This window comes from Macrotis lagotis, chromosome 6 (genome assembly GCF_037893015.1).
Source record: "Macrotis lagotis isolate mMagLag1 chromosome 6, bilby.v1.9.chrom.fasta, whole genome shotgun sequence".
Lineage (NCBI taxonomy): Eukaryota > Metazoa > Chordata > Mammalia > Peramelemorphia > Peramelidae > Macrotis > Macrotis lagotis.
The window spans coordinates 94,207,929-94,232,261 of record NC_133663.1 but is presented as its reverse complement, the minus strand read 5'-3'; the positions used below and the strand labels follow the sequence as shown (position 1 = coordinate 94,232,261).

General features: G+C 36.2%; 1 protein-coding gene across 5 annotated transcripts in view; it reads right to left on the bottom strand.

Annotated features, from left to right (window-relative positions):
• Window positions 1–24,333, bottom strand: part of EPSTI1 (epithelial stromal interaction 1) — a 122,747-nt gene that overhangs the window by 48,714 nt on the left and 49,700 nt on the right. For 3 of the 5 annotated variants that reach the window (XM_074191725.1, XM_074191723.1, XM_074191726.1), the window contains exons 6-9: window positions 22,220–22,293; window positions 8,679–8,763; window positions 5,303–5,335; window positions 4,561–4,644 (exon numbers count right to left, since the gene is read on the bottom strand). In XM_074191725.1, the coding sequence (XP_074047826.1) occupies window positions 4,561–4,644; window positions 5,303–5,335; window positions 8,679–8,763; window positions 22,220–22,293 (276 nt within the window). The remainder of the gene's footprint in view (window positions 1–4,560; window positions 4,645–5,302; window positions 5,336–8,678; window positions 8,764–22,219; window positions 22,294–24,333) is intronic. The other 2 variants (XM_074191724.1, XM_074191727.1) reach the window with 2 other exon arrangements.

Sequence of the window (24,333 nt, the reverse complement as noted above, 5' to 3'; positions counted from 1 at the left end):
GTCCTTTTCACCATGTCATACTGCCTTTCCTCAAGAGATTGGTCTATTTGAAACTCAGAAATGAAGAAGGGGTGGAGGAATGTCATAGATTATTATGAAAAAAAAAAAGTCAGGGAAAACACCCAGTATCTCTAAAAGCCATAGTAACTTAAGAATTATAAACTTTAATACAAATGTCCTAAATTTGCCAACAAAATGAAAAAGAATAGTAAAATGGATTTTAAAAAAGAACCCCCAAATTCTCACATATTAGAAATATTATTTTTTAAAAAGAAAGTGAACATAAGAAGTTGCCTTAAAAAGTATATTTCAGGCAATTAACCAAAAAAGCAATGTTTCCAATTATGATTGCAGATAAAGAGATGTTAAAAATAGATACTTATCAAGAAACATAAATTGAAACTACATAGTACTTAAAGGAACGCTAGAAAATGAAAATATTATTAAAAACATTCTATGTTACTCTAAAGAAAGCTAATCAAGATGCAAAATGAGATTGATAGTAAGACTAGAATTGACAATGACTAACATTTTTCTTTTATACCTATAAAAATATAGCAGAAAGAAAAGAAAAATATAGATCTGAAAAGATTTTCTTAATATTTGAAATGCCTAAAGAAATTTCTGAATGAGATCATTATATACATATGTATATGTTATTTGCATGTATATGTTGTACATATGTGTATACAGTTGTACATGTATTCAACATCATGGAGTGTGTGTGTGTATATATTCATCACATGGAGTCTTTACCAAATTTGATCATATATTAAGACACCAAGAAATCATAAGTTTAGAAAGGCAAAAATATTAAACAGATATGCAGATCATAATACAATAAAAATTGTAACCCATAAAAGAAATATAAATAAACAATCTAAATGAAAGCAAGGAAAGTTAAATAATAGGTCAAGAAAAAACAAATTAAACAGCATCATAGCAATAAAGAAAATCCAAAAAAAACCCCAGCATTTAGCTAAACAGCCCTCAGGGAGAAATTTATCTTTCTGAACACATTAATAAATAAAAAGAGAAGGCTAATAAAATGACCATACATTTTTAAATAGAAAAATTAATTAATCTCAAAATAAGCACAAAAGAAAAATTTGAAAATAAAGAATAAAATTAAACACAATCTACTGAATTATGCAAGATAAGTTATTAAAATGCTTAAACCCTTTGGCTGAATTTATACCCTCAAAGATGTCAATCAATGAGAGCAACGTCCCATTAATACCAAAATATTCAAAGTAGAACTATTTGTGGAAGCAAATATGTTTCTACTTATTGGGGAATGACAGTGGTAAATAAATGAAATGCAATATTCTTGTGCTACATAAGAGGAATGGCAAATATAAATAAATTAAAACTATATAATAAGAAAATTAAATGATACAGAGCAAAGAAAGGAGAATCAAAAGAACAATATATACAACAACTATAATGTAAAGAAAGACAAAACAGAAATATCAGAGATTCATGGTACAATGTAATGACCAATGGACAACTAGGTGGAGGGCTGGTCCTGGAGTCAGAAAGACCTGAATTCAAATCCAACCTCAGACCCTTACTAGCTGAATGAACCTGGGGAAGTCACTTAACTCCATTTGCCTCAGTTTTCTCCAGGGTCATCAAGTAATAGACAGTACAGAAAGAACTGAACAATGACAACAAATAATGGCCAATGTTGGCTCCAGATGCTGTAGTAAAAATACCTTAATCATTTCTGTTAAGAAATGATGAAGTGGGGCAGCTAGGTGGTGAAGTAGATAGAGCACCAGCCCTGGAGTCAGGAAGGCATGAGTTTAAATCCGACCTCAAGACACTTAATAATTGCCTAGTTGTATGACCTTGGGCAAATCACTTAAACCTATTGCCTCAAATAAATAAAATAAAAATTTAAAAAAAGAACTGATAAGCTATAAGGGCTGAAAGTCTTTCAGTCTTTCAATCATAACAAAGTGACTAATTATCATCAACTGACATGTTAAAATAAAATATACCAATAAAAAACAAAATAATTTTAAGGGAAAGTAAAATTCTATTAAAATTCTACTTTAATCTCTCATAATGTAAAAGCAATAACTCCCAATTCTCAAAAGCTGCCAACATGTCAATAAGCTCTGATGAAATCTGTCAAACTGGAAAACATGAGTTCTGATAATTGTCTCCTACATGTTCAGGGACTTGCTTAAAGTACAGCCAAAATTGGAGTATTCATGAGCAAAAAGTTAGCCACAAGATAATGAATTTTTTACAATTCAATTCTTATGTCTCCCTTTTGAGAGAGTACTTGACCTGAGTATTTAGAGAGTACTCTGGTAGAGTACAATTTTTGATACTTAACTACCAATCTGGAAAGGGTTGAGTATGGGTTCATGAAGGATAATTATCCAGGGAACAGCCCAGTTAAAGGCAGAGGAGACATCTCAAACCTTGGAAATTTTTTTCCCCCATTAGCATCTCATTAAGCCATCTACCAAAAAGTGGAAGAGTTCTGATCTGCACGAGAAAAGTATTTCAAGTTGTGAAATCTTATTTCTTTTGAAACTCATAGGAGGCTTTCAAGTGCAATGCTGTATGCCATATTTAGAATTTTTCAATCTTGTCCTATGAAATTTTTAAAAAGTAGTCAATAGCTGAAATGAAGGTGTATAGCTATTCAATAACTTCACAAAGAACTATGCAAATGTGAAAACAAAGAAATGAAAACTTACTTTCCTGGTGGCACTTAAAGAATTTAATTTTTTTATGTAGGGTCCTCTTGGTAAATAAATAAAATCTATGGAAAGATCATTTTTCATTTCATTTAGAGACAGCGGTGTAGCACCACTAAAGGATAAAACTTTAAGAAATAAATAGAGAGTTCAATAATTGAGTTTTCTTTATGATAGAGGAAAGATAATGAATAGGAGAACAAGTGAGCAAGGGGGTTATTAAAGGAAAGATAGTACCAGACTGTAAAAGTAGAATGATATGCTCAGTTTTAACAGAAAAACAAAATACCTTTATGTTGTTTGTTTGTTTGTTTGTTTGTTTTTTAGTTTTTTGCAAAGCAATAGGGTTAAGCGATTTGCCAAAGGTCACACATCTAGGTAATTGAATATCTGAGGTCAAATTTGAACTCAGGTCCTCTTGACTACAGGGCTAGTGCCCTATCTACTGCACCACTTAGCTGCCCCTAGAAAAACAAAATACTATGGGAAAAATTCTCATAACAACTTTCAGATACCAGATTATAAGGGCAGGACAAGGAAGCCAGGGTGAAGTCAAAGTTGAAGGTTGAAGCTTTGAGAGAACAAGACTTGGGTTACTATAAAAAGGTGGGGAATGGAAAGGAAAAGGGAAAAGGTAGGAAACAATAGGATGAGAGAAAGGAAAGAAGTATTAATATTACATCAAACATTGAGTTAATTGCTTCCTCATTACTTTTCTAATTGTGAGACTTGTTTTGTTATTGTACCCATTTTCCAGTTGAGGAAACTGAGGCAGAATGAGGTTACATGACTTGCCCAAGTCACACAGTTAAATCAGTATCAGAAGCTGGATTTGAACTCAGATCTTCTTGAATCCAGGTCCAGCATTCTATATACTATGGCACAACCTAGCTACCTCAAGAAAGGCAAAAGGATAGCAATATCACCTTTGTTTGGAAGGCCCTGATACTCTGTTTTTCAATAATGATTATATACTGCCATCATGATTTCTTTGAACAGAATTTCTTGTAGCTAAGTTGTCCTGGGGTTTCATCTGTTTTTTTTTTTTTAATCTTCCCCCAAATTGGAGTTACAAAGTAAAATTTAAAGAACTCAGATGTCATAGAGGAGGTCTTAATAGAATTTGTCAGTGAAGATGGCAAAAGAAAGGCAGAGTGAAACAGCTACAATCTGAGACACAGTAAATATTTTTCCATCCACAATTTAATCATTTACATCTTTGAAGACTCTGACCTGAATGGTTAGCCAGTCATCAATTTCTGGTCAATCTCCTCTTTTTTGTCTACATACTCCAAACCATAGCTTGGAATGTTTATTCCTAGGCAAAAATCACAAACTATATTTGGGGCAAATGAAACAAAATCACCCTCATTTGGCACCCAGGACCATCTCCCAACATCTTGATCCATATTTGGCCATTGAATTCTGATGGTTCTGGAGGAGAGTCTCACTTTAATATAGCACCCTTTCACTCAAATCCTTCATAGGCATGTCATGGGTATCACCTCTGTGATGTCATGATCTTTTTCAAGAATGAAGGACAAACACCCATTTGGTGAAGAGATGGTAGAAGAGACCCAGAATATTACAGCTACTCTGAGTCAGACCTCTCAGGACCACCATAATGGCACTGCTATGAAAGGGAAAGAGTACTGAGAACCTGTGGGAGCTTCCTGTTTACATTAATTTTTTTTTGCTAAATATTAATGTTGCAAAAGGACTGAAAGTATTATCACTGTCTTGGGGCAAAGCCCCTTGGCCACCCCTACCCATTAGAGCTCTATTTGGACTCTGATTTTAATTCAAGGATGGCTAGTCCTTCACCTCTACATATAGATACCTTCTTGTATTGTTCATCCTTCATCTTGTGAAGTTTCTGGTTTTCTTGCACTCTAAGGGTGTTCTTAAGCACTTCATTTTTGGCCTGCAATGTGTAAAGCAGGACATTAGTGTCACACACTACCATGGTGGCAAACTCTGAGCAATCAGTATTGGAAACATGGTAGACTGATAATAAATACTCTTTGATTACTAGACATCACCACATGAACAGACAAAAGATGTCCTTTTAGAAACATTAAGAAAGGACAACAATATACATGAACTTTTGTAGCCTTGCTTCAGTGGGCGATTTCAGAGTTCATTTAATTAAATATTGAAAATATCCCCCCTTAGAGATAAATCGATGTTTATTCATTCTACACATAAAAATCAGAGGCATGGAGAGGTTAAGCTCTTTGTTTAACATGTGGATCAGTCAATATCAGAAGAAGGCAGAAGTGAAAACGGTAGGTATTTTTGTGAGGAACTGACTAGTCTGTCATTTGTGTCCTATTAAGTGTTTTGTCCATTGGTGATGCTATAAAGTAGGTCAATTTAGCTAAAACATCGAGTATAGAAAGGATACTCATGTGGAATAAGTCAAGAGGGGTAGGTAGTTTCAGTGCCTCAACAGGATGATACCCATAAGCAGAGCCCATTTTACATGGTTCCACAAGCATACAATCTGAATATTTCCTTAACTGTGAAGCACCCAAAGAGAGTTTTGTGGGAAGCCATATGTAATCCTAATGCTTGCTTACCAACTTGTGGTCCTTACGCAGGACAGGGAGTTTCTGTACAAAAATAAGGAGAAAAGGAGCTTTTAAAAATCTCCAAGCCTAAGCCCTAGAAACATGCCAGCAATACAATTTACTCACTTGCTGTCCCATTAAAAAAAAAAAAATAACATGGCTACAAAACCAATCCTAACTGGTAAATTATCCTGAAAAATCTTCCATTCAAACAGAATGCCATAATTTCCACCCACTTCTACTTCTCCCTACCTTTCCTGCAACTCCCCAAAAAGGAGAATTTTAAATTACCATTATTTTATTACCAAAGAAATAACACAAGGAGACTAGTTTGCATTTGTAATCTAACCTTTTTTTGCACACCCAGGACTGTCTACCTTCCACAATTACTGTCACCATAAAATATATCATCCATTGATATATGATGAATTCCTCCTATACATACATAGTAGTGACACATTAAAACACATTGCAAAGATAGATTTTCTCTTGGGAAGACTGTACTGGATAATCGGACTCAGAGCTAATTGCTTTCAAGCTTTAAGAGTAACTAGCCTATACACCATATAGCCACCTAGTCAATAATATTCAATTTCTACTTTTTTTTATCTCCAAGTTAATATTTCTGCTGTCAGTAAAACACAGAAGAAATCAAGGAAACAGAGAAGATATTTACTACACATAGCAAATTCTCTGCTAAAGCATGCAAAATGGTCTAGGATAGCATACTCAGAGTTGTATCATGCATATAGATTAAACAAAAACTAATGCAATAAAATATGGATACAGAGTTATCTAACAGTATTGAGCACAAGCTAATTATTAATGGTTTAGAGGTAAGATGGAGTTCATAAGAAGTCAGTCCAGGCCCAATGCAGTTCCATGGTTTCTATTAACAACTTGGAAGATTGTGTGGCTCATACACTAATCAACCTGCCACTGGAAATGCAGCACAGGGAAGGATTGCTAATACATTAAAAGACAAGATTAAAATTCAGGATGATCTCATTAAATTGGAGAAATGAGCCAAAATGAATAGAGCAAAAAGCACATAGAATGGCTAGGTGTCCCAAGTGGTAAGAAATAAGAAAAAATGAAGGTCAAAAAGAAAACTATTACTATATGCTTCAACCATCTTTCACAGTTGCCCCATATCCAAAATGATATTTTCTTGAGCTTACTTCCAAGCTCAGGCCTATAGGGCCACTGGGAACTGAACAATTGTCCTCGGGGATACTGGAGATGAAAGATGTCCCATCTTCTAAGGGAGACTCCAACTGATCTGGCACTCAATAACAGGAGCTTCTGCCCTCAAGTAAGTAAGGCTAGCTTTCCCTTAAAAAGCATAGAAACTATCCTTGAGACTTGATTGACTTCAGCTATTGACAAAAACCCTTTTTCTATCAAGGTAGAGAAGAGGTTTGTTGAACTCTAAGTACTCTGAAACTTAGCTGATGAAGTATACAATAGGCAACTCAGGCAGGGGAATTTGGTTCAACTGAATCAACTTGGGGCATCTTCAATCTCTATCTTTATTGGCTATCCTGTCTCTGATATTGCCTAGCAAATTTCCCTTGCTAGCTGTCTGATTTCTTTCCAATATCAAATCTAAACCATCAGGACTCAAGCTCAATTGAGAATAACTTTGCTGACTCAAAAATAAAAACCAGAAATGAACACAGTAATTTGAAGATGATACACTCCTGGGAGTTCATCTTCACTCTGAGGAAACATCCCACAAAATAAGATGATCCTTTCTTGTTTTGAACAAAGATCACCCCAAGGTTTAAAAAAAGAGGAAAAAGAAAACTTTGGCTTTTTTTCTCTTCAGCTTTATTATCCCTAAAATTTTAGCATGGCTATCTATTATATAAAGAATGTTTAGAAAATTTGCTTTTGCTAGCTCCTAAAGTTCAGCCAGTCAAGGGGAAAAAAAGAACCAAGCAGTACTGTGCCTTAATGTTTGAAAGAAGACTTTCATGTATTCATAAAGGTATAAATCTAGAAATATTATCACTTAAAATTTGTAATTATAAATATGAACCCGCTTTCCTTCCCCCAAAAACGTATTAAAATTCCTCCCTCTTACAAATTCTTCAATTAATAGCCGCAGTTCATTTTAATGATAGGAGGTATCATAAAACAGAAATTAATCTTTTTCTGTCACTAATAATCAATACTTATAAAGGGCTCATTCAGATTTTGACAGACTGAACTTCACTTTTCCTCTAGAGAAAGTAAAAGTTACCCATGTTTGTGAGCTAGCAGACCTGGTGATTTCACTGTGATACAACTCCCAAGTTCCCAATAATGTCCATCCACTGGGAACCACAACCTGGAAACCATCACTTTCTCCACCATAATCAAGTCTCTAACAACTAGCCCTTCCATGTCACAAGGTGGGGAAATATAGACACACTCCAAAGTATTAGTTTGGCAGCTATAAATATCAAAAGGCTATCTTATCTTCAGTCTCTGAGTTGCTTGAAGGGGCTACTGCTAAATTCATGTCTCTTATGGATAAGCCAGTCAATCTCATCCATGACCATGAAACTGTCAAAAGCAACTGTATGTATCAATAGAACCCAGAAATGATCTCTAAGGGTTTCTAATATCATTAAGATTAGGACCTTAAGTAAATCATGGCCAACACAAAGTGACAAGTCAGAATGGTACTGAACTAGAAAACTAATTCTACAAAAGGTCAGTCCACTCTCTAGATATGAAGGTATCATTCTGGAATTTAATAAATGACTTGCCCCAAAAAGCTATTTTTTAAAGGTTTTTGCAAGGCAATGGGGTTAAGTAAGTGGCTTGCCCAAGGCCACACAGCTAGGTAATTATTAAGTGTCTGAAGCCAGATTTGAACTCAGGTACTTCTGACTACAGGGCCCATGTTCTGCCCACTGCGCCACCTAGCCACCCCCCAAAAAATCTATTTCTGGCTACTCTTTTTTTTTTTTAGGTTTTTGCAAGGCAAATGGGGTTAAGTAGCTTGCCCAAGGCCACACAGCTAGGTAATTATTAAGTGTCTGAGACCGGATTTGAACCCAGGTACTCCTGACTCCAAGGCCAGTGCTTTATCCACTGCCACCTAGCTGCCCCCCAAAAAGCTATTTCTAAAGAATAAACTTTAGTTACTTCACAATTGCCACAGTTTGATCACAAACAACAGTGAGAGAGGTAGTAGGTGTTTTTAAGCCCAATTTATAAGGGAAGAAACAGAGAGCATGCAATCCTCCAAAGGTCACAGTTTAAGATCTTATAGTCCAATGTCTTATATAGTTGAAACTAAACATTCTGCTTCTCCAGGGTTCAGCCATGGAATGATTCTTAATCAGCATATTCATTAAATGTGCTGCCTATGATGCTGCAACCCACTTACCCATATTGGGAATTCAGGAGAAGTTTGACGGAGGCTTCTGGTGGGGACCTTTGATTTCAGGCTACTCAAAAATTCAGAGGATTTGCTGACAATATAAATAGATTTGTTAGTTCTTTTAAGGGGAGGAAAAGATAGAAAATACCACCACATTTTTATTGCACCTTTGGATCTCAGTCTGAACTTTTATTGAGCGATAACTAAAAAAATATCATAGGTAGAACAAAAGGTTATGCTGAGAACAGAGTAAAGTAGAAAATCAAAACACAGTGATGTTGTGATTACAAGTTGTTCTTGAGGACTGTTTAGTTTGAAATTTTCAACACTTGTTTAATGATGCATGAACCCATGATAATTCCAATCTCTTGAACCTTATGTTGCCGACATGAAAAGGAATGCTCATTTTGGTTTTCCTAGTAATGGTACTTAATTTCCTATATGGACACTTCATACCACTCACTTGAACTTCCATGTCAACTGCAGTGATAGATTAATCTACTATTCCAACTCAGGTTTCTATTAAACATCATTTTACCTATTTGGAGCACTTTTTCTCTTGTACTGTTATTTCCCCTCTGCCTCCCAATGTTGCAAAAGATTTAATATATACAAATCCATCACCTACCCAAAACTGGAATAATTAGCACTGTTGTCAAGACATCTATGACATCCTTTTATTATTGTCTAAGAGCATCATTTTCAGTCTTTTATACATCCACCTAAAGTAGCTTCATTAGGTAATGTAGCATTCAAATGAGGTAACGCATGCAAACATTATAATCCTATAAGCTCTTTATTATTCTCTCACTCCCCAAATTACTATATGCATCCACTTACCTGTTTACAAATTGTATTTTCCCTTCTTTATCTCTCTTATCCCCTCAAATGTAAGGTCCTTGAGGGCAGGGAATGGGAGACCTGTTCTGTCTTTGGAACCCTAGGATCTAGCACTATCTTGAACATAGCAGGATAGGAATAGAGATTTCCAAGGTATATTTGCACTTTCTCCACTTATATTCCTATAGAATTGCCAAGAGCTTAGAGATGTGACTTGCCCAGTTATAAAGCCAGCATGCATCAGAAGTGAGAATTTAATTCAGGTCTTCCTGATTCTAAGACTGCCTCTCATTTTATTCTCCATACCAAAAGGTCTTCTGCACAGAAGAAGCAATTAAATGTTTGTTGGATTGGATTATGTTTGGATTTTAAGATCTCCTCTCTCATCTTCCTTATTTTGTCAAGTCAATAATGGAATGGGATTCTAGTTATTGCTCCAGGCTCCACTTCCACTTCCTTAGACTACAGAATGAGTTAAAAATGCTGAACGTGAATTAAGAAGACCAAGGAGTTCAAATCCCAACTTAGACATGTATTATGAGATCCTGTCAGTCTCAGTTTCCTCATCTATAAAATGGTGATAATAGCACTTATTTCACAAATTGTCATGAAAATTAAATAACACATGTATACTCTATAACCTTGAAAGCACTATATAAATGACAGTAAAGACCCAAATCATCATCATCATCATCACTATTTTTTTACCACTAATAAAAAGAAAGGCAGAAGCAGAACCATTTATCATCTTATAAAATTCATCCCATTTTTCAATTTCTATATACAAGCATTGTTCATCTTGTGTTCAAACCTGTTCTTTATCAACTTCCTAGGTTCCATTCTCCCTTTTTTCTCTTTAATGTCACAGACTTATACACAGATTTGACCTTCCCAAATGATAAAAGGAAAAAATCCAAAAGCAAGCACAAAATGTCTTATCAAAAGCAAACAGGAAATTAGAAATAAAACAAAATGGCAGCAGCATCCTTACAAATAACTACTTAACAGGATGATGGCATTCAAATAGGGTAAAAGGATTGAGCAGTGAGGGAAACTAAAAATTAAAGTACATAACTCTGAAGAATACAAGGATAAGTCAGCTGAGAGTAGCAGCCTTTCCATTTGTCTATAATTACTTATCTCATCCAGAATAGACAAGGAGACGAATGAAGTTGCCAAGTCAGGAAGCTGCCCCACTGTCTGTGGCTTTATGAAGTCATCAGTCAAAAGCTTTTTTTTTTGTTTTGGGCTTTTTTTTTTCCCCAAAGAGCTACCATAGGTTTGCAATGAGATTGCTGACTGACTGTCCTTAGCTAGATACAGACCAAGAATGAAAAAGTACTGAAGAAATTCAGTGATAATCAAGGAAGGAACCCAGACAAAGTCAAACATCCCAAGAGTCTCCTGGGACCAGGGGCTTATTGCTACTGAGGAAACACTGAATGGGTGGAGAAATGGGTGTTTGCTCTAATGACACTGCCCTAGGTCATACTGCTGACTTTTGGGACAGCTGCAATCCTATGAGCAACACTGTAAAAGTTTGAATCTGTAATACTGAAGGGAAATTATTAAAAGGTGGCAGAGGCAGGATCCATACTTCCTTCTGATAGAAGGGTTAGTTGAGTATTCCTGACTCCAGTCCTAGCACTCCATGCATTGCACTACATAACTGCCCTTAATGCTGATACTAAAAATAAACAAATTAAATTTTCTTAAATTAAAGAAAAAATAAAATAGAGATGGGGACAGAAGTTTCACATGATTCTCCTTCCCTCCTTAACAAATCATGATCTTGGAGAAAGAGTAAGAGATAGAGAGTTAAAACCATGTCAGCACTCTAGAAGAATGTTTTTTCTCATACAAAAGATACCTATTAACAGAGGGGCAAGATTGCTTTTCCACTATCCTTGAGACACTTGGAACCTCAAGAGTTCCCTTTGGGGAAGTTCTATTCCCTACCTATAACCTTAGCCTGATGCTGGAATCTAATGAGTTTTGGTTCTTATTTTCTCTTGGGATCAGGAAGGTGATAAAGTGGGACAGAGGCATAATAAAGATAGAAATGTAGACTGAGTAGGTGAATAACATGCACTTTGCCTCCTTTAGTTTTTCTTTTCTTTTGGTTCAGTTCTCCATCCCAGAGAGGATCTTGGGAATATCTAAAGAGCACCTAACATTCAATTACTATAAAGCAAAAGGCTCCAAATAATACATAGATGTGGAGATCAAAACTGAAAGTCCAAATCTTCATTTGAAGATACTCTGCCTACCTTTTCTTGATAGGCATAGTGGTTTTGACTAAAGGGTTATAAATTCACCCATATCAAGGAGACATTCTAGATGGTATAGCCCGGCAAATCGAAGTTGAGATGGCTTAGATGGTTAATGAGATGAATACCTATCTCCATCCCTACTCCCATGCTGGGTCACTCTTCTCCCTGATGATGGGGAATATTTGTGAATGAATGTGTCTTGGGGTTTATGGGGAGAATGTTCTACAGCAAATTGGGGAGAATGTTCTATAGCAAATTGGGGAGGACTGGGTTAAATCAAGTCTCTGAGGAGAAAAAAATGAAAGGGTTCCATGAGCTGTTGTATTGCATTTATGGGGAAAGAATAACTTAAAAATAAGCTGTTGTTTTAGGGGGCCCAGTTACTATCCAAGGAAGCAACACCATGAGCCCTGAAGACACATGGGCATTCTGATCATTTTACAAACAGAGCACTCTTACATCCTCAAAGTTGGGGCTTTTCCCTGAATTAGCATGTGATTTAACTAATAGAACATGTCCTTCTCAAAGAATGGCTAGGTGGTACAATGGATACAATGCCAGGCCTGGACTCAGGAAGACTCTTCTTCCTAAGTTTGAGTCCAGTCTCAGGCACTTACTAGCTGTTGGTCCCTGGGCAAGTCAACCCTGTTTGCCTCAATTTTCTTTTATGTAAAATGAGCTGGAGAAGGAAATGACAAAACACTCCAGTATCTTTGCCAAGAAAATCCTAAATGGACTTACAAAGTGTTGGACACAACTGAAACAAATGAACAACTACACAAAAATGTCCTCTTAAGAGTTAATGAGAAAATAACTTAGATTTTTTTTAATCTTTCACTCAAGGTTCTTCATGATTTCATTTTGACCTTTTATTTTTTAATTCAGACCTAAGATTTCAGCAGATTAGGGAACTCTCAAGGGAGAAACACTTTTCATCAATGTAGAACAACTTAAGTTGCTTGACTTTCCTGTAATCACAGAGTTGGTATGTATATTTGTATATGTACATACATATATTATATGTATTTAGCCAAGGTTTGACTAGAACTGAGGGATTTTCCTGACAGAATTTTTTTTGCACCATGTCACCATGCCTTTATTGAAATAGATCAAGAAAAAAATAAATTCAACTGTAGAAAAAATACTTGTGAAAGATGATCTCAAGCCCAAGGACGAAATACTTGCTGGATGAAGCAACAGAGAACTTCAGACAGACATTTAATATTTGCTATTTGATTAAAAATAGACAGAACAGTGGATCTGGGATTTTAAGCTGTTGAAGGATGAATTATTAAGTGGAAAAACAGTACTTAGAAGTATAATAGCCAACAAAGCCCTCATTAGATCACAGATTCTTTGAGCTAGAGGGGAAATGAGGCTGCCTAGTTCAACCGTGCCCTTTTGTTTTTCCAGAAGACTAAACTGAGGCCCATAGAATTGACATGATTTTTCCAAAGTCACCCAGGTAATAAATGCCTATGATGTTTGAACCCAATGAAATTTTAATCCTTTGACTTCCAACCCAGTGTTCTTTCCACACTACCCCACAGACAGCTCTATTAGATGGTAGGCAGTCTGTATCTGAATAGTCAACATATATATTGATCCTTCTTTTGGAGGCAAAAGAAGGTTCTTGTGATATTTAAAAATGTACTTCTTCAAATATATAAGATCCAATATTGCTTAGCTCTTCTACTTTCCAACAACCCCACCCCACAAGTCAAACATAAACATTATTCATTCATCAAAAATAATATATCAAAAAACCTGGCATGTGAATATATTTATGTTCAAAGTAAAATTTCCATTCATTTCCTAAGCTATTGATAAAGGTCCTCATTGAGTAAGCAATCCCACCCCCAAAGGAATGACACTATCCAAGAATCATGCTATTAATTTTTTTCTTTTTTGTAGTAGACTTTTAAGAGAAAGAAAAAGGGCATCCATAACTGATACCAAGACAAAGAATATTGCCTGACAGGAAGACTAATGGGTAGTCTGGGAAAATGGCTTCTGTCCTCTATGGCTTATAGTTTTGCCTCCATAACTGGAAGAAAAATACAATACAATCAGAGAAAGATAAAATTAAGTGGGGCTGCCCCTAGGCATCAAAACAGTATTGAGGTCATTGAAGTGCAAAATGGTCAAGAAAAGCTTCATAGAGTAGGGAAAAAAAACTGAAGATGCCTAGGTTTGCTTATAATGGAAGTACCACTGGTTTGAGTCAGATGACCTGGGTTCAAATCTCCATTGTGACAATCTGGATTGTAAGTATATTTATCCTCTGGAGGACTCACCTATAGAATGGGGATATTATATTTATGATATATTATAATATAAACTATATTTATACCTCCTACTCACAGGGTAGTTCTGAACAAAGTGCTCTTCAATCTTTTGGAAGCTAAAGCTTCAAGGTTTAAGAAGCATGAAGCTCTAAGAGTAAGAGCTAGAACTTTCTAGTTTGGGAAGGGAGGGCTAACATTGTCAAGATATAGGTATGAAGATACAAAAGTTGTATTTCTGGGAAGGAGACTTCTTTGGCTGAATAAGAAAGTTTATTCTTACCATAAAAAGAGACAGAGTAAGTGAAGTGGTCTAATATTGAAAGACTTTGAAGGCTACCTTGAGAATGCTGAACTTTATGATGGAGAAGCTTGATTGGCAGAGCTATTTATAAGCAGAGGGAAACCATTGGAAATGTCTGTGCAGAGAATGAAAAGTACCACTTTAGGAAGATGAGTCTGACTGTGAAGGACAGATCCTGGAGACCACAAGTTCAGGAAGAAGGCCATACCAAAAGCACAGACAAAGGTGAGGAAACCAAGAATATACATGTCTTGAAGACAAAAGCTGTGTTTTAGCTCGTATTTGTACTGTGAGACCCTGATTAGATGGTTACTGTAATAATCCATAAAGGAGGTGGTAAGAAGTAATTCTGGGATGATGCAAGTTGGGGATGTAAACATTCAAGAGACCTTTAGAAAGCAAAATTGACAGGGTTGGATAACTTGGTTAAGAACATGAATGTGTCAACATTCAGGCCTCTGGGACTAAGATTTAAGTCCCCAACCGCACTTATGGGAGATAGAGAGGTATTCTCAATAAAACCACTCTGAGTGAAACATAAAAGAGGTCAGCAGTTTCATTAGCAGTGTAGAGAAAGTTATAAATAGTCTGACTTTCTACTCACCTTATTTCAGAGAATTATAAAATGTGAGACTAGATTCAAGCTTAACATATGGATAAGGGATCAATTTAGCCCTTAAGTACCTTCAGGAAGCTCCCATGAAGAGTAATATAAGTTTTGTGAGCATATCTGAAGACAAAATTTGGCAACTAGCATGCATATTCAGCAGAAGTTGCTGGACTTTGAGTTCAAAGAAACCAAAATAGATGAGAACCTAATCTGAACTAATCATCCAATTATTCAAATGGAAATAAAGGAGACTCATACTCATCGAGGTTTCAGTGAGTTGTTATCAATATACATGAATGATTCCTGGATTGTGAAGGAGGTTTGAAGGTTTAGACAATTCAGTACCTTTAAACACAACCACCTTGATGCCAGGAAAATGCCAGCAATTTTAAACTGCAATACTAGTAACATTCATTATCAGCAATATATAGCACGACAGCTAACCTTCAACGTAGAAAGATCTAGGTTCAAGTCTTGTTTCTAACTTATACAAGCAGTGTTACCATAGACAAGCCATTTAGATAACTCTTCTAGTTTTCACACTGAAATTTCCCTAAAATGATGAAACCACTGATCCAGACAAAGTTAAAAATAGTACTCAGTGGACCTGTGAATTTGCCAATATGGATGATTCTGCCAGCACTGCATATCATAATCCATCCATTCCTGTCTTCTGTGGTGCTCATGGCTTCTTATGAATTTGCCACAATGGTTCTACCCAAGGTACTAGCAGCCTTCCTTGCTTTTCTTTGCCATCTCAAGGATACCAGTGCAATACGCTGGGTAGCCTGCGAGTCTCATTCTTGTTTAGGGGCAGCTAGGTGGCACAGTGGCTAGAGCACTGGCCCTGGAGTCAAGAATACCTGAGTTCAAATCTGACCTCAGATACTTAATAATTACCTAGCTGTGTGGCCTTGGGCAAGCCACTTAACCCCATTGCCTTGCAAAAAACAAAATTATTGTTTATACCATGTATTCCACATATATGCCCATAAGTTCCACATATTCTTTGAGAGCATCCTTCATGAGGGTATTAGTGAGAACAGCATGGCAATTTTGTCATTGAATGATCGATCAAAAGAGGTAAATCAAAATCTCACTGAACTGATTTACTTGATATAAAAATAAAACTTGTTCAGTAGTCCAAAACATCACTTTAAAGACTCTCTTCCAAAAAGGTTTCTTCCATTAAATACAGCAAAATTATTCAAGATTCCTGGAAAAATTTAGTGGAGGTAACTTCCCCCCCACCCCCCCCAATGATTATTAGTAGTAGATGAGAATTAAACTTGGAGACCTATGTTCTCCAAAGATGCTCACCATGGTAATGGGGAAATCCACTACAGAATTCAAATTGAAAATCCATAGATTTTGAGGTCCTTTAGACATTTTTATTTTTGAACAACAGCATGTCGATTAAATCAAGCCTCCAGACACTATAGAGTCTCCCAAAAAAAAAGATTTATAACCCTTCAATAGAGTTTGATCTAATCATCCACACAGGAAAAACCAAGTCAATGAAGAATATCAATTGTTCAGATTATGACTTAATTAGATGGATGACTGAGAGATCTCATTCTTCCACATGTAGGTATATGAGTGTTTGATTCAGATATTAGGCCCATTTTACAGATAAGGAAACAAGCTCAGAGAAGTTAAGTGATACAACTAACAGCATTTAAAGCAATATTTAAATTTAGATCAGCCTTACACCCAAGTCCAATATTGTATTCCAAAAATTCATTTTCAAGTTAGTTGTTGGGGACACAAATACATTTTTCCACAAAGGAAAAAATGCTATAAATGGTACAGTATTTATTTTATGTCAATTTGTGATTGTTTTACCCTACCACACAAGTTTATTATTAACTGAAATTGTGGAGAATATAAAATACTATAACAGATGGTTATTGATTATAGAAAAGCATTGCTTCAGGAGAAGAAAAGGCCACGTTTCTCATCCATATATAATATCACTCAATATTCCTTAGGAAATATGACAGAAATAACCCTGTTCAATGACCCTGATAGCGGACATCAAACAAGCCATAAAATAAGGAGATGTATGCTTGCCAAAAGTATTTGCCACCATGATGGAGGAGAACCAGCATAGCGTCAAAGTGAAAGTGGATGGAGAGGTCTTCCATATGTTCCTGTTCGCAGGTAACATTGTACTGCTTGCATCAACCCCAAAGTGTCACAAATCCTCTTCAAAGATTTTCAATTTATTCAAAGGACTGTCCATTCACACTAGAAAGACCAGACTCTTAAAAAAAACACCCCCCTCAAGCTTGAGCTATTATTTTGATATGATACTACATGGTTATGTTTAAGAGATAAATGAAATGAATCAATAGAATCAATGTTGCCCTTCACAAACTCCTGTCTTAGTATATCTGAGACAAATAGTGGTGGCAGTTGAGTTACAACCAGAGGTGAATAGGAGGAGGAAAAGAAACTGAATTGATTCTGAAGTTCCTTTACTATTGACAAACTTCTCATGAAAGCAAAAGGACACCTTTTAAGATTAATATTCAGCCAGTGTTGCTATAAGGTAACACGATATAGAGTAAATCACTATCAAAGAATTAAAATTTTCCAGAGGATGACAGATAGGCACATGAAATATATGAGCAGATTGGAGTAGTTAACCAATGAGTAACAATGAAGAAGAGAAGATGTACTGGTCATATAAGAATAAAGTCAGGCAAAAAAATAAAAATATTCCACTGGTCTCCTTAAATTATCAAGAGAAAGTAAGTGATTCTTTAGAATGTAGGAAGGGACTGTTATTGAAAAGTAGGGAAAGGATATGCACAAGAGTAACATAGGAACAGCAGGCATTGATGGGTTTTCAGTTGATCTGCATCAGTGTAAGGAACTCCCAAATCACTGAGATTCAATTGAGAATATCCACGATGTCATCTCTATTTAAATTCTGGAGACTTGATGAAATCACAAGTCTACAGTCCCTGCCATCAAATTTTTTTTCTTCCTAATAATTCCATATCCATTATTTTGATCACCTATGTGACTTTCCTTCCTACTTACTTAATTTTTTTATTTGTATATTTTAAGTTCAGGCTTATCCAGACAAAGGGGTCATTTGTTACTCAATGAGAGGATTTCTCCAGCATAACTACACTGTTTAGCACCTGCATGAGAAGTTAAAAGAGATCACCAAACCTATTCTAAATTGAAAAGCAAGTTCTCAAGTCTTGCTGGGAACCCCCATACTCAGCCATGGTCACTTTTTCCTAAAAGGAGATTGAAAAGGATCCACAGATGGATGATTAGGCTATTTATATGCTGTCAAATTTCCATTATCTGTGATTTCACAGCACTCTAGCTCACAACCCAGGTGGGCCTCCCCACCTGCCTGCAAATAAGCTAGACACAGACTATCAAGAGTTGACTGTGTTTGCTACAACATACAAGGGGAAAAGATTGCAAGAACTAAGATCATCTAGCCAAAAGGATATCTGACATTTTGAAGAATACAAAAACTCAACAAATTCCTGTTAGCATGATCTCAAAATAAGGGTTAGTGATTACAGGCAATAATTCATTAAAAAATAAGACTAACTATATACTTATAAAGGAGAGGTTAAGTGGCAAGAAGCTAAAGAGAACTGACCTCAACTTCGGAAAGATCTTAGTTCAGGTCCTACCTGACACATATTAGTTAGGTAAACATGAACAAGTCTCTTATCACGCCTAGGAAATTCTGTAATAATAAATTATAGATGAGTCAGGGATCTTTATTAGTAAAGGAAGTTTCCACACTAATTAAATCACAGGTCTGGGGTTGGGGGGAGAGACAGAAGAACATTTGTATAATATTTTAGATATTATAAATGACACAAGATGCTTCTATCAATCCTATGAAGGTGGGAAAAATAATCATTATTCTATGATGAGGAAAAATACTCAGGGAAGTTACATAGTAAGTGACATATATAGAACTTGGGCATGGGTCTTATGACTTGTAGATCAGCATGTTTTCCATCTCTTTAGGTTGTCAATCCTCAATCATCTATAACAAATTTTTAATATATATGCAGGTATACATTTATATACACATACCTACACACATATATACACATATTCTTCCAATTATAATGCTAAAACCATTTTATACATGTTTTTAGTTACAAATTCTAAGCTTCCCTGAGACAATAAGCTATCAGATATAGGCTATATATGTGCAATTATGTAAAACATTTCCACATTAGTCATTTTGTTGAAGAAGAATAGAAAGGAAGAAATAAATAAAGAGAAAATCTACATTATCAACTCTTTTCTAGAGGTAGATAGCATGCTTTATCATTAGTCCTTTGGGATTGTGTTGGATCACTGTATTGCTAAGATTAGCTGCCACTCACAATTCTTCATCAAATAATATTGCTGTTACTGTGTACAACATTCTCCTGGTTCTGCTCACTTTACTCAGCATCAATTCATCAAAAGTCTTTCCAGGTTTATTCTGAAATATACCTGCTCATCAGAATTATAGTACAATAATATTTCATTACAATCATATACCACAGCTTGTTCAGTCATTCCCCAGTTGATGGGTATCCTTTCCATTCCCAATTCTTTGTTACCAGAGAAAGAGCTGCTATAAATATTTTTGTACAAATAGGTCTTTTTCTCTTTTTATTTTTTTGCTGTCCTTGGGATAATGATCTAGCAGTGGTATTGCTGGATCAAAGGGTATGCCCAGTTAAGTAGTGCTTTGGGCATAATAACAAATGTTTAATTTAAAAATAGACCCTCCCTGGGCCAAATAGTTTTCTGGACTTCTTATTCTACTGTTTCCATCTTAGGGATTTCAAACTAGTTTTCAAAACTTAGGGAAATTTTAAGTACATACATACACACATGCTTATATATGTATGTGAAAATGTATTCATATTGTGAAAATATAGACAACATGTAGCCCCATCTACATGTAGGAATATATGTACATCTAGACTGTGCAGTTTTGTCTAAGAGACATATGTGTCACCATATCTACATGTAAGGGAACTTATAAATCCATAATCTTATAACCTTCCAAGAATCATAATATACTTGAGATTTTTCTAAAAAGTGAAACTTGATAGTTTCTATAATCTAGTCTGATTTATTCTCTTTAGAAGGGGTATGGAGACAGTAGTGTTATTTTGTACAGTAGTATTCCCCGGGGGGAAATTCACTCCTTCATAAAACTATCCTGAAATAGATTACATTTGGACTTGAAAAGGGCTGAGATGATTTAGGGACTAAATATAATCTTTAGAAGTACCAAGATAGGGTTTACATCTGTTGCCAACTATGCCTCTTGATCTTCATGTCATTGTTCAGCATCCTAAAACTAAGGAACTCTCCATTGTGAAATTTAAGGTCTGTCCCCAACCAAGACGGGACTCTAAGCTTGACAGACCATAAGCCTAGCCTGCTCCCAGCCTCCCACTGAAACCGGTGCTGCCATCCACTTTTCTATTGTTTTTAAAGGAAATGGCCATACTGCAGAAGTGCATTCTAGAGGTCTTTTCATAAAAACCATCCTGTGTGCTCCATCTGCATGTGCAATCTGCTTGTGTATTTTCAGCCAGCTTGCATGGGCAGATTAATGTGTACAATTAGAAAGCAACCTCACAGGCATTCAATAAACTGCCTCTGTTATTACACTCAGGAGAGTCCCTTTGGATGTCAATAAAAGCCTAGTTTTCTGCCTGTTAGCTAAATAATTGACAACACTAAAAATAATCAGAAGCAAATGAACAAAGTTGGGGAGCACAGTATCAAGAGTGCATAGATGAGGATTCACGGTAGTGGCCCCATTAGATAACCATGAGGATTTTCTTAAGCAGACACAAGATTGGGGATAACTTTCCCTAAAAAAAGGCAATTCTGGGGAAGTCACACATCTTAGCATGCGGAATATTGGCAGTGTCAATATGGAAGCCATTGACAAGGCTTAAAAAAAATTGGTTTGCGTTGTTTTTCTTTTTCTCCATTTGAGTTTCAGAGAAATCTGCTAAACCTAAGAGCCATCAGATTCATTACTTCTAATGTGTTTCTGAAGGAAGTGACCTTTAGATATCATTTAATCTATCACCCTCATTTTATAGATGAGGGCAACGTCCAGAGTAGCTGTCATTTGCCCGATAATATTGCCTGATGATAGATTTTATATACTTGTGACCAGCACCAACTCTGGGTCTGTGCAAAGTTATCCATTCCTGCTTCTAGTCAACCATACTATATGGCATAGTGCTGAGAGAGTTTAGTCTTTTGTGATTAAGGTTCTCTCCCTATCAGCTAAAAGGGAGACACTCTCTTCCCTGTACATAATGTCAGAAAAGTCAATTCCCATGAAGGATGACTTTCCAAGTGACCATGAACACATGGCAGATAAAACACATGTCATATCCTAGACCAACATAAGTCTGAGACTTAATTGTTCTTTTCTGATCTTAGGCACACAAGTTATCTCCTCCCGAGATGGACAGACCTAGACTTGATTGCAACTTTCTATATTTGAAAGGTCTAAAAGTCCTAGTTCCTTTTGGTCATAACTGATGAGTGATCCAGAGAGAAGCCCTTGGCAACTTCTCTAGATAATCTGAAGAAGTTGAATATCAACAAGACTTGGGAATTTTTAGAAACTTACTAAAATATAGTTGATCTTCTGCAGATGATTCAGAGGAACAACATAGAATCTTAAGGATTATACAATATTAAAGACAACTCACTTAGAAGGTAAGAACTGATAACTTTAGATAGATTTCATTATGTAATGCCAGAGTTCAGAGCTATAACTAGCAATTTTGGTACCTAGACCAGACTGCCCAAAATGTGCCTTCAATTCAACTTTAGTAATAACGATATGAAAATAATACAAGATGCAATAAGGATAAATTCAGTCAAACGAGAGGAAGGACTAGCTTCTTTACTGCCTTGGATCAAAACTCTAATGATCCTACTCCAGTTATGAACACGTCAAAGTTCCATCTTAGAACTAATGTATGAAAGTCTTCAGCCCAAAGCACTAAATCCCACTTTGGTAAGACTATACTGAATCCCTCATCATCTAGAAAAGATAAAGAGGAAATGACCATCTCTTCATAAACCAATGTATCCTCAGTGCCTAAAAGATGGTAGACTTTTGATAATTGCTTTTTTATTGACTTAAAAAGCAATTTCATTTTCTTTTGAACTCTTACAAATACTCAACTTTAACTTACCAGGGAGATTGATCATTAAATACTTCTCTCTTTTGCTTCTCTTGAGGCCTTCTCTTTTCCTCCATTTTATTGTTCTGAAGTTTTAAATATATCCAAAAATCAATCTATTAGGCATACTTTAAACCAAAAAATATATACATATACATTCACCTAAAGACACAACACATAGGTATACTTTTGGAGACTAATTTATTTCATGTAGAATATCTCAAACCATTCTCTAGAAAACTACTATACTCTTCCCTGGCACATGAGGCCAGATGTCCTATAGTCAGTTTGCAACTTCACTTTTCATCTTCAAGTTGGAACAACAGAAATACTTATGGAATTTACCCAAAACAAGTCAAGAAAGTTCAGCCTAACAGAAAAAACTAAATGGATGAAAAATTATTTTTTTGGTCCAGCTTTTGATATGTAACTGAATGTGTAACTTAAAGAGTTGTCCATTAATACATAAACACAATAATGAACCCAGATGTGAAAAATCCTATAAATGAATATTAAGCTAGACCCAGAATTGAAAGAGAATTTGTAAATTTTAGCATGGTGTTTTTTTTTTAAATATCCCCTCAAATTCTTCCAGGAAAAGGTTTTTAATACCAACATTTGGTGGTTTTGTATAATAGAACTCATAAAATACTATGATAATCTCTGAGGAATTAAACTGAGGATAATCTAAAGGGTAAAAGTGAAATACAGGGTGAGCGCTGGAAGGTTAAAACCCACTAAAAAACAAGAAATTGTTTAGAGAGTCCAGGGTAGAGGCAATATGGCAGAGTGGAAGCGGGAACTCCTGTGAGTTCTCAGATGGAACCCACAAAAAAATGTGTGTGAACCAATTTTCTAGCCCAAGACAACTTGTAAGATCTGTGGTAAAAGTCTGTTGCACTAGGGTTAGAAAGGGCCACAGAGCAGCCTGAATCACAGTCCATGGGGCATCTGGATCCATGATAGCCAGGATAGTTTCCAAACCACTCAGTCCAGGGATTACTAAGGACAATTGGGAAGCTCATAGGGAAAACTCTGAGGCACCAGAGTGACAGCAGAGCCCAGTCCAGGCCAGACCTCAGTGCAGAGCTGACTCTGGGTTCCAGGAAAGGGCACAGAGAGCCACCCAGCATCTGCTTCAGAGCTTTCAACTCTCAGATGGTAAGGGGGTTGGGCAAGATTGTGAAGGTCTCCCTGCTGTTCCTGGAGTAGACTCTAAGGCTATGCCCCTATTCATATCCCCTCTCAGTCTAGGGTCCCACTCTCAGGAAAGGGAATTTTATTGTCATAGTGGAGCAGGGACCCTCCTCACAGTTCCAGGGCAGAGGGGAAAGCTTATGGTTATCCCAGAGCAGAGGCTAAGAGAGCAGTTAGAGCCTCTCAGAAGACCTTGGAGGAATTGAGCTCCCTGGGGGGAGGGGGGATCCCTTTAAAACAGTTACAAAAACCCTCAGAAGCTTGGGAGAGTACATCCTCCACCCTGGAAGCAGAGTTCTACCTTAACAAAGAGTTAAAATCAAGCTATAGGCTGGGGAAATGAGCAAACAATGAAAGGAAAAAAAAATTGATCATAGACAATTACTTTGGCCCTATGGAGCATTAAAATATACACTCAGAAGATAATAAAGTCAAAGCTGTACCAAAGACTCTAAGAAAAATATGAATTGATCTCAGGCTATGGAAGAGCTCGCAAAAGATTTTGAAAATCAAGAAAGGGAGGTAGAGGAAGAAAACTTGATGAGAAATGAGTGTGATGGAAGAAAGTCACGAAAACCAATTCAGTAATTTGGTGAAGGAATTACAAAAAATACTGAAAAAAAAATAACAACTTAAATACCAGTTTGGGTCAAATGGAAAAAGAAGGCCAAAAGGCCAATGAGGTGAAGAATGCCTTAAAAGAACAGAATTGGCCAGATAGAAAAAGAGATATAAAATCTCTCTGAAGAAAATAATTCCTTCAAATGTTGTTTAGTTCTTGACCTTCATTATTGAAGACCAAAATGACATCACTATGTTTGAGACAAATTACAGAGTGACCAACTATGACTGATCAGACCAACATGAGCTTGGAGTGCTCTACAACAAGTTGGGCACAAGTAGTCCATGTGAACACCTGGGATGGGGAC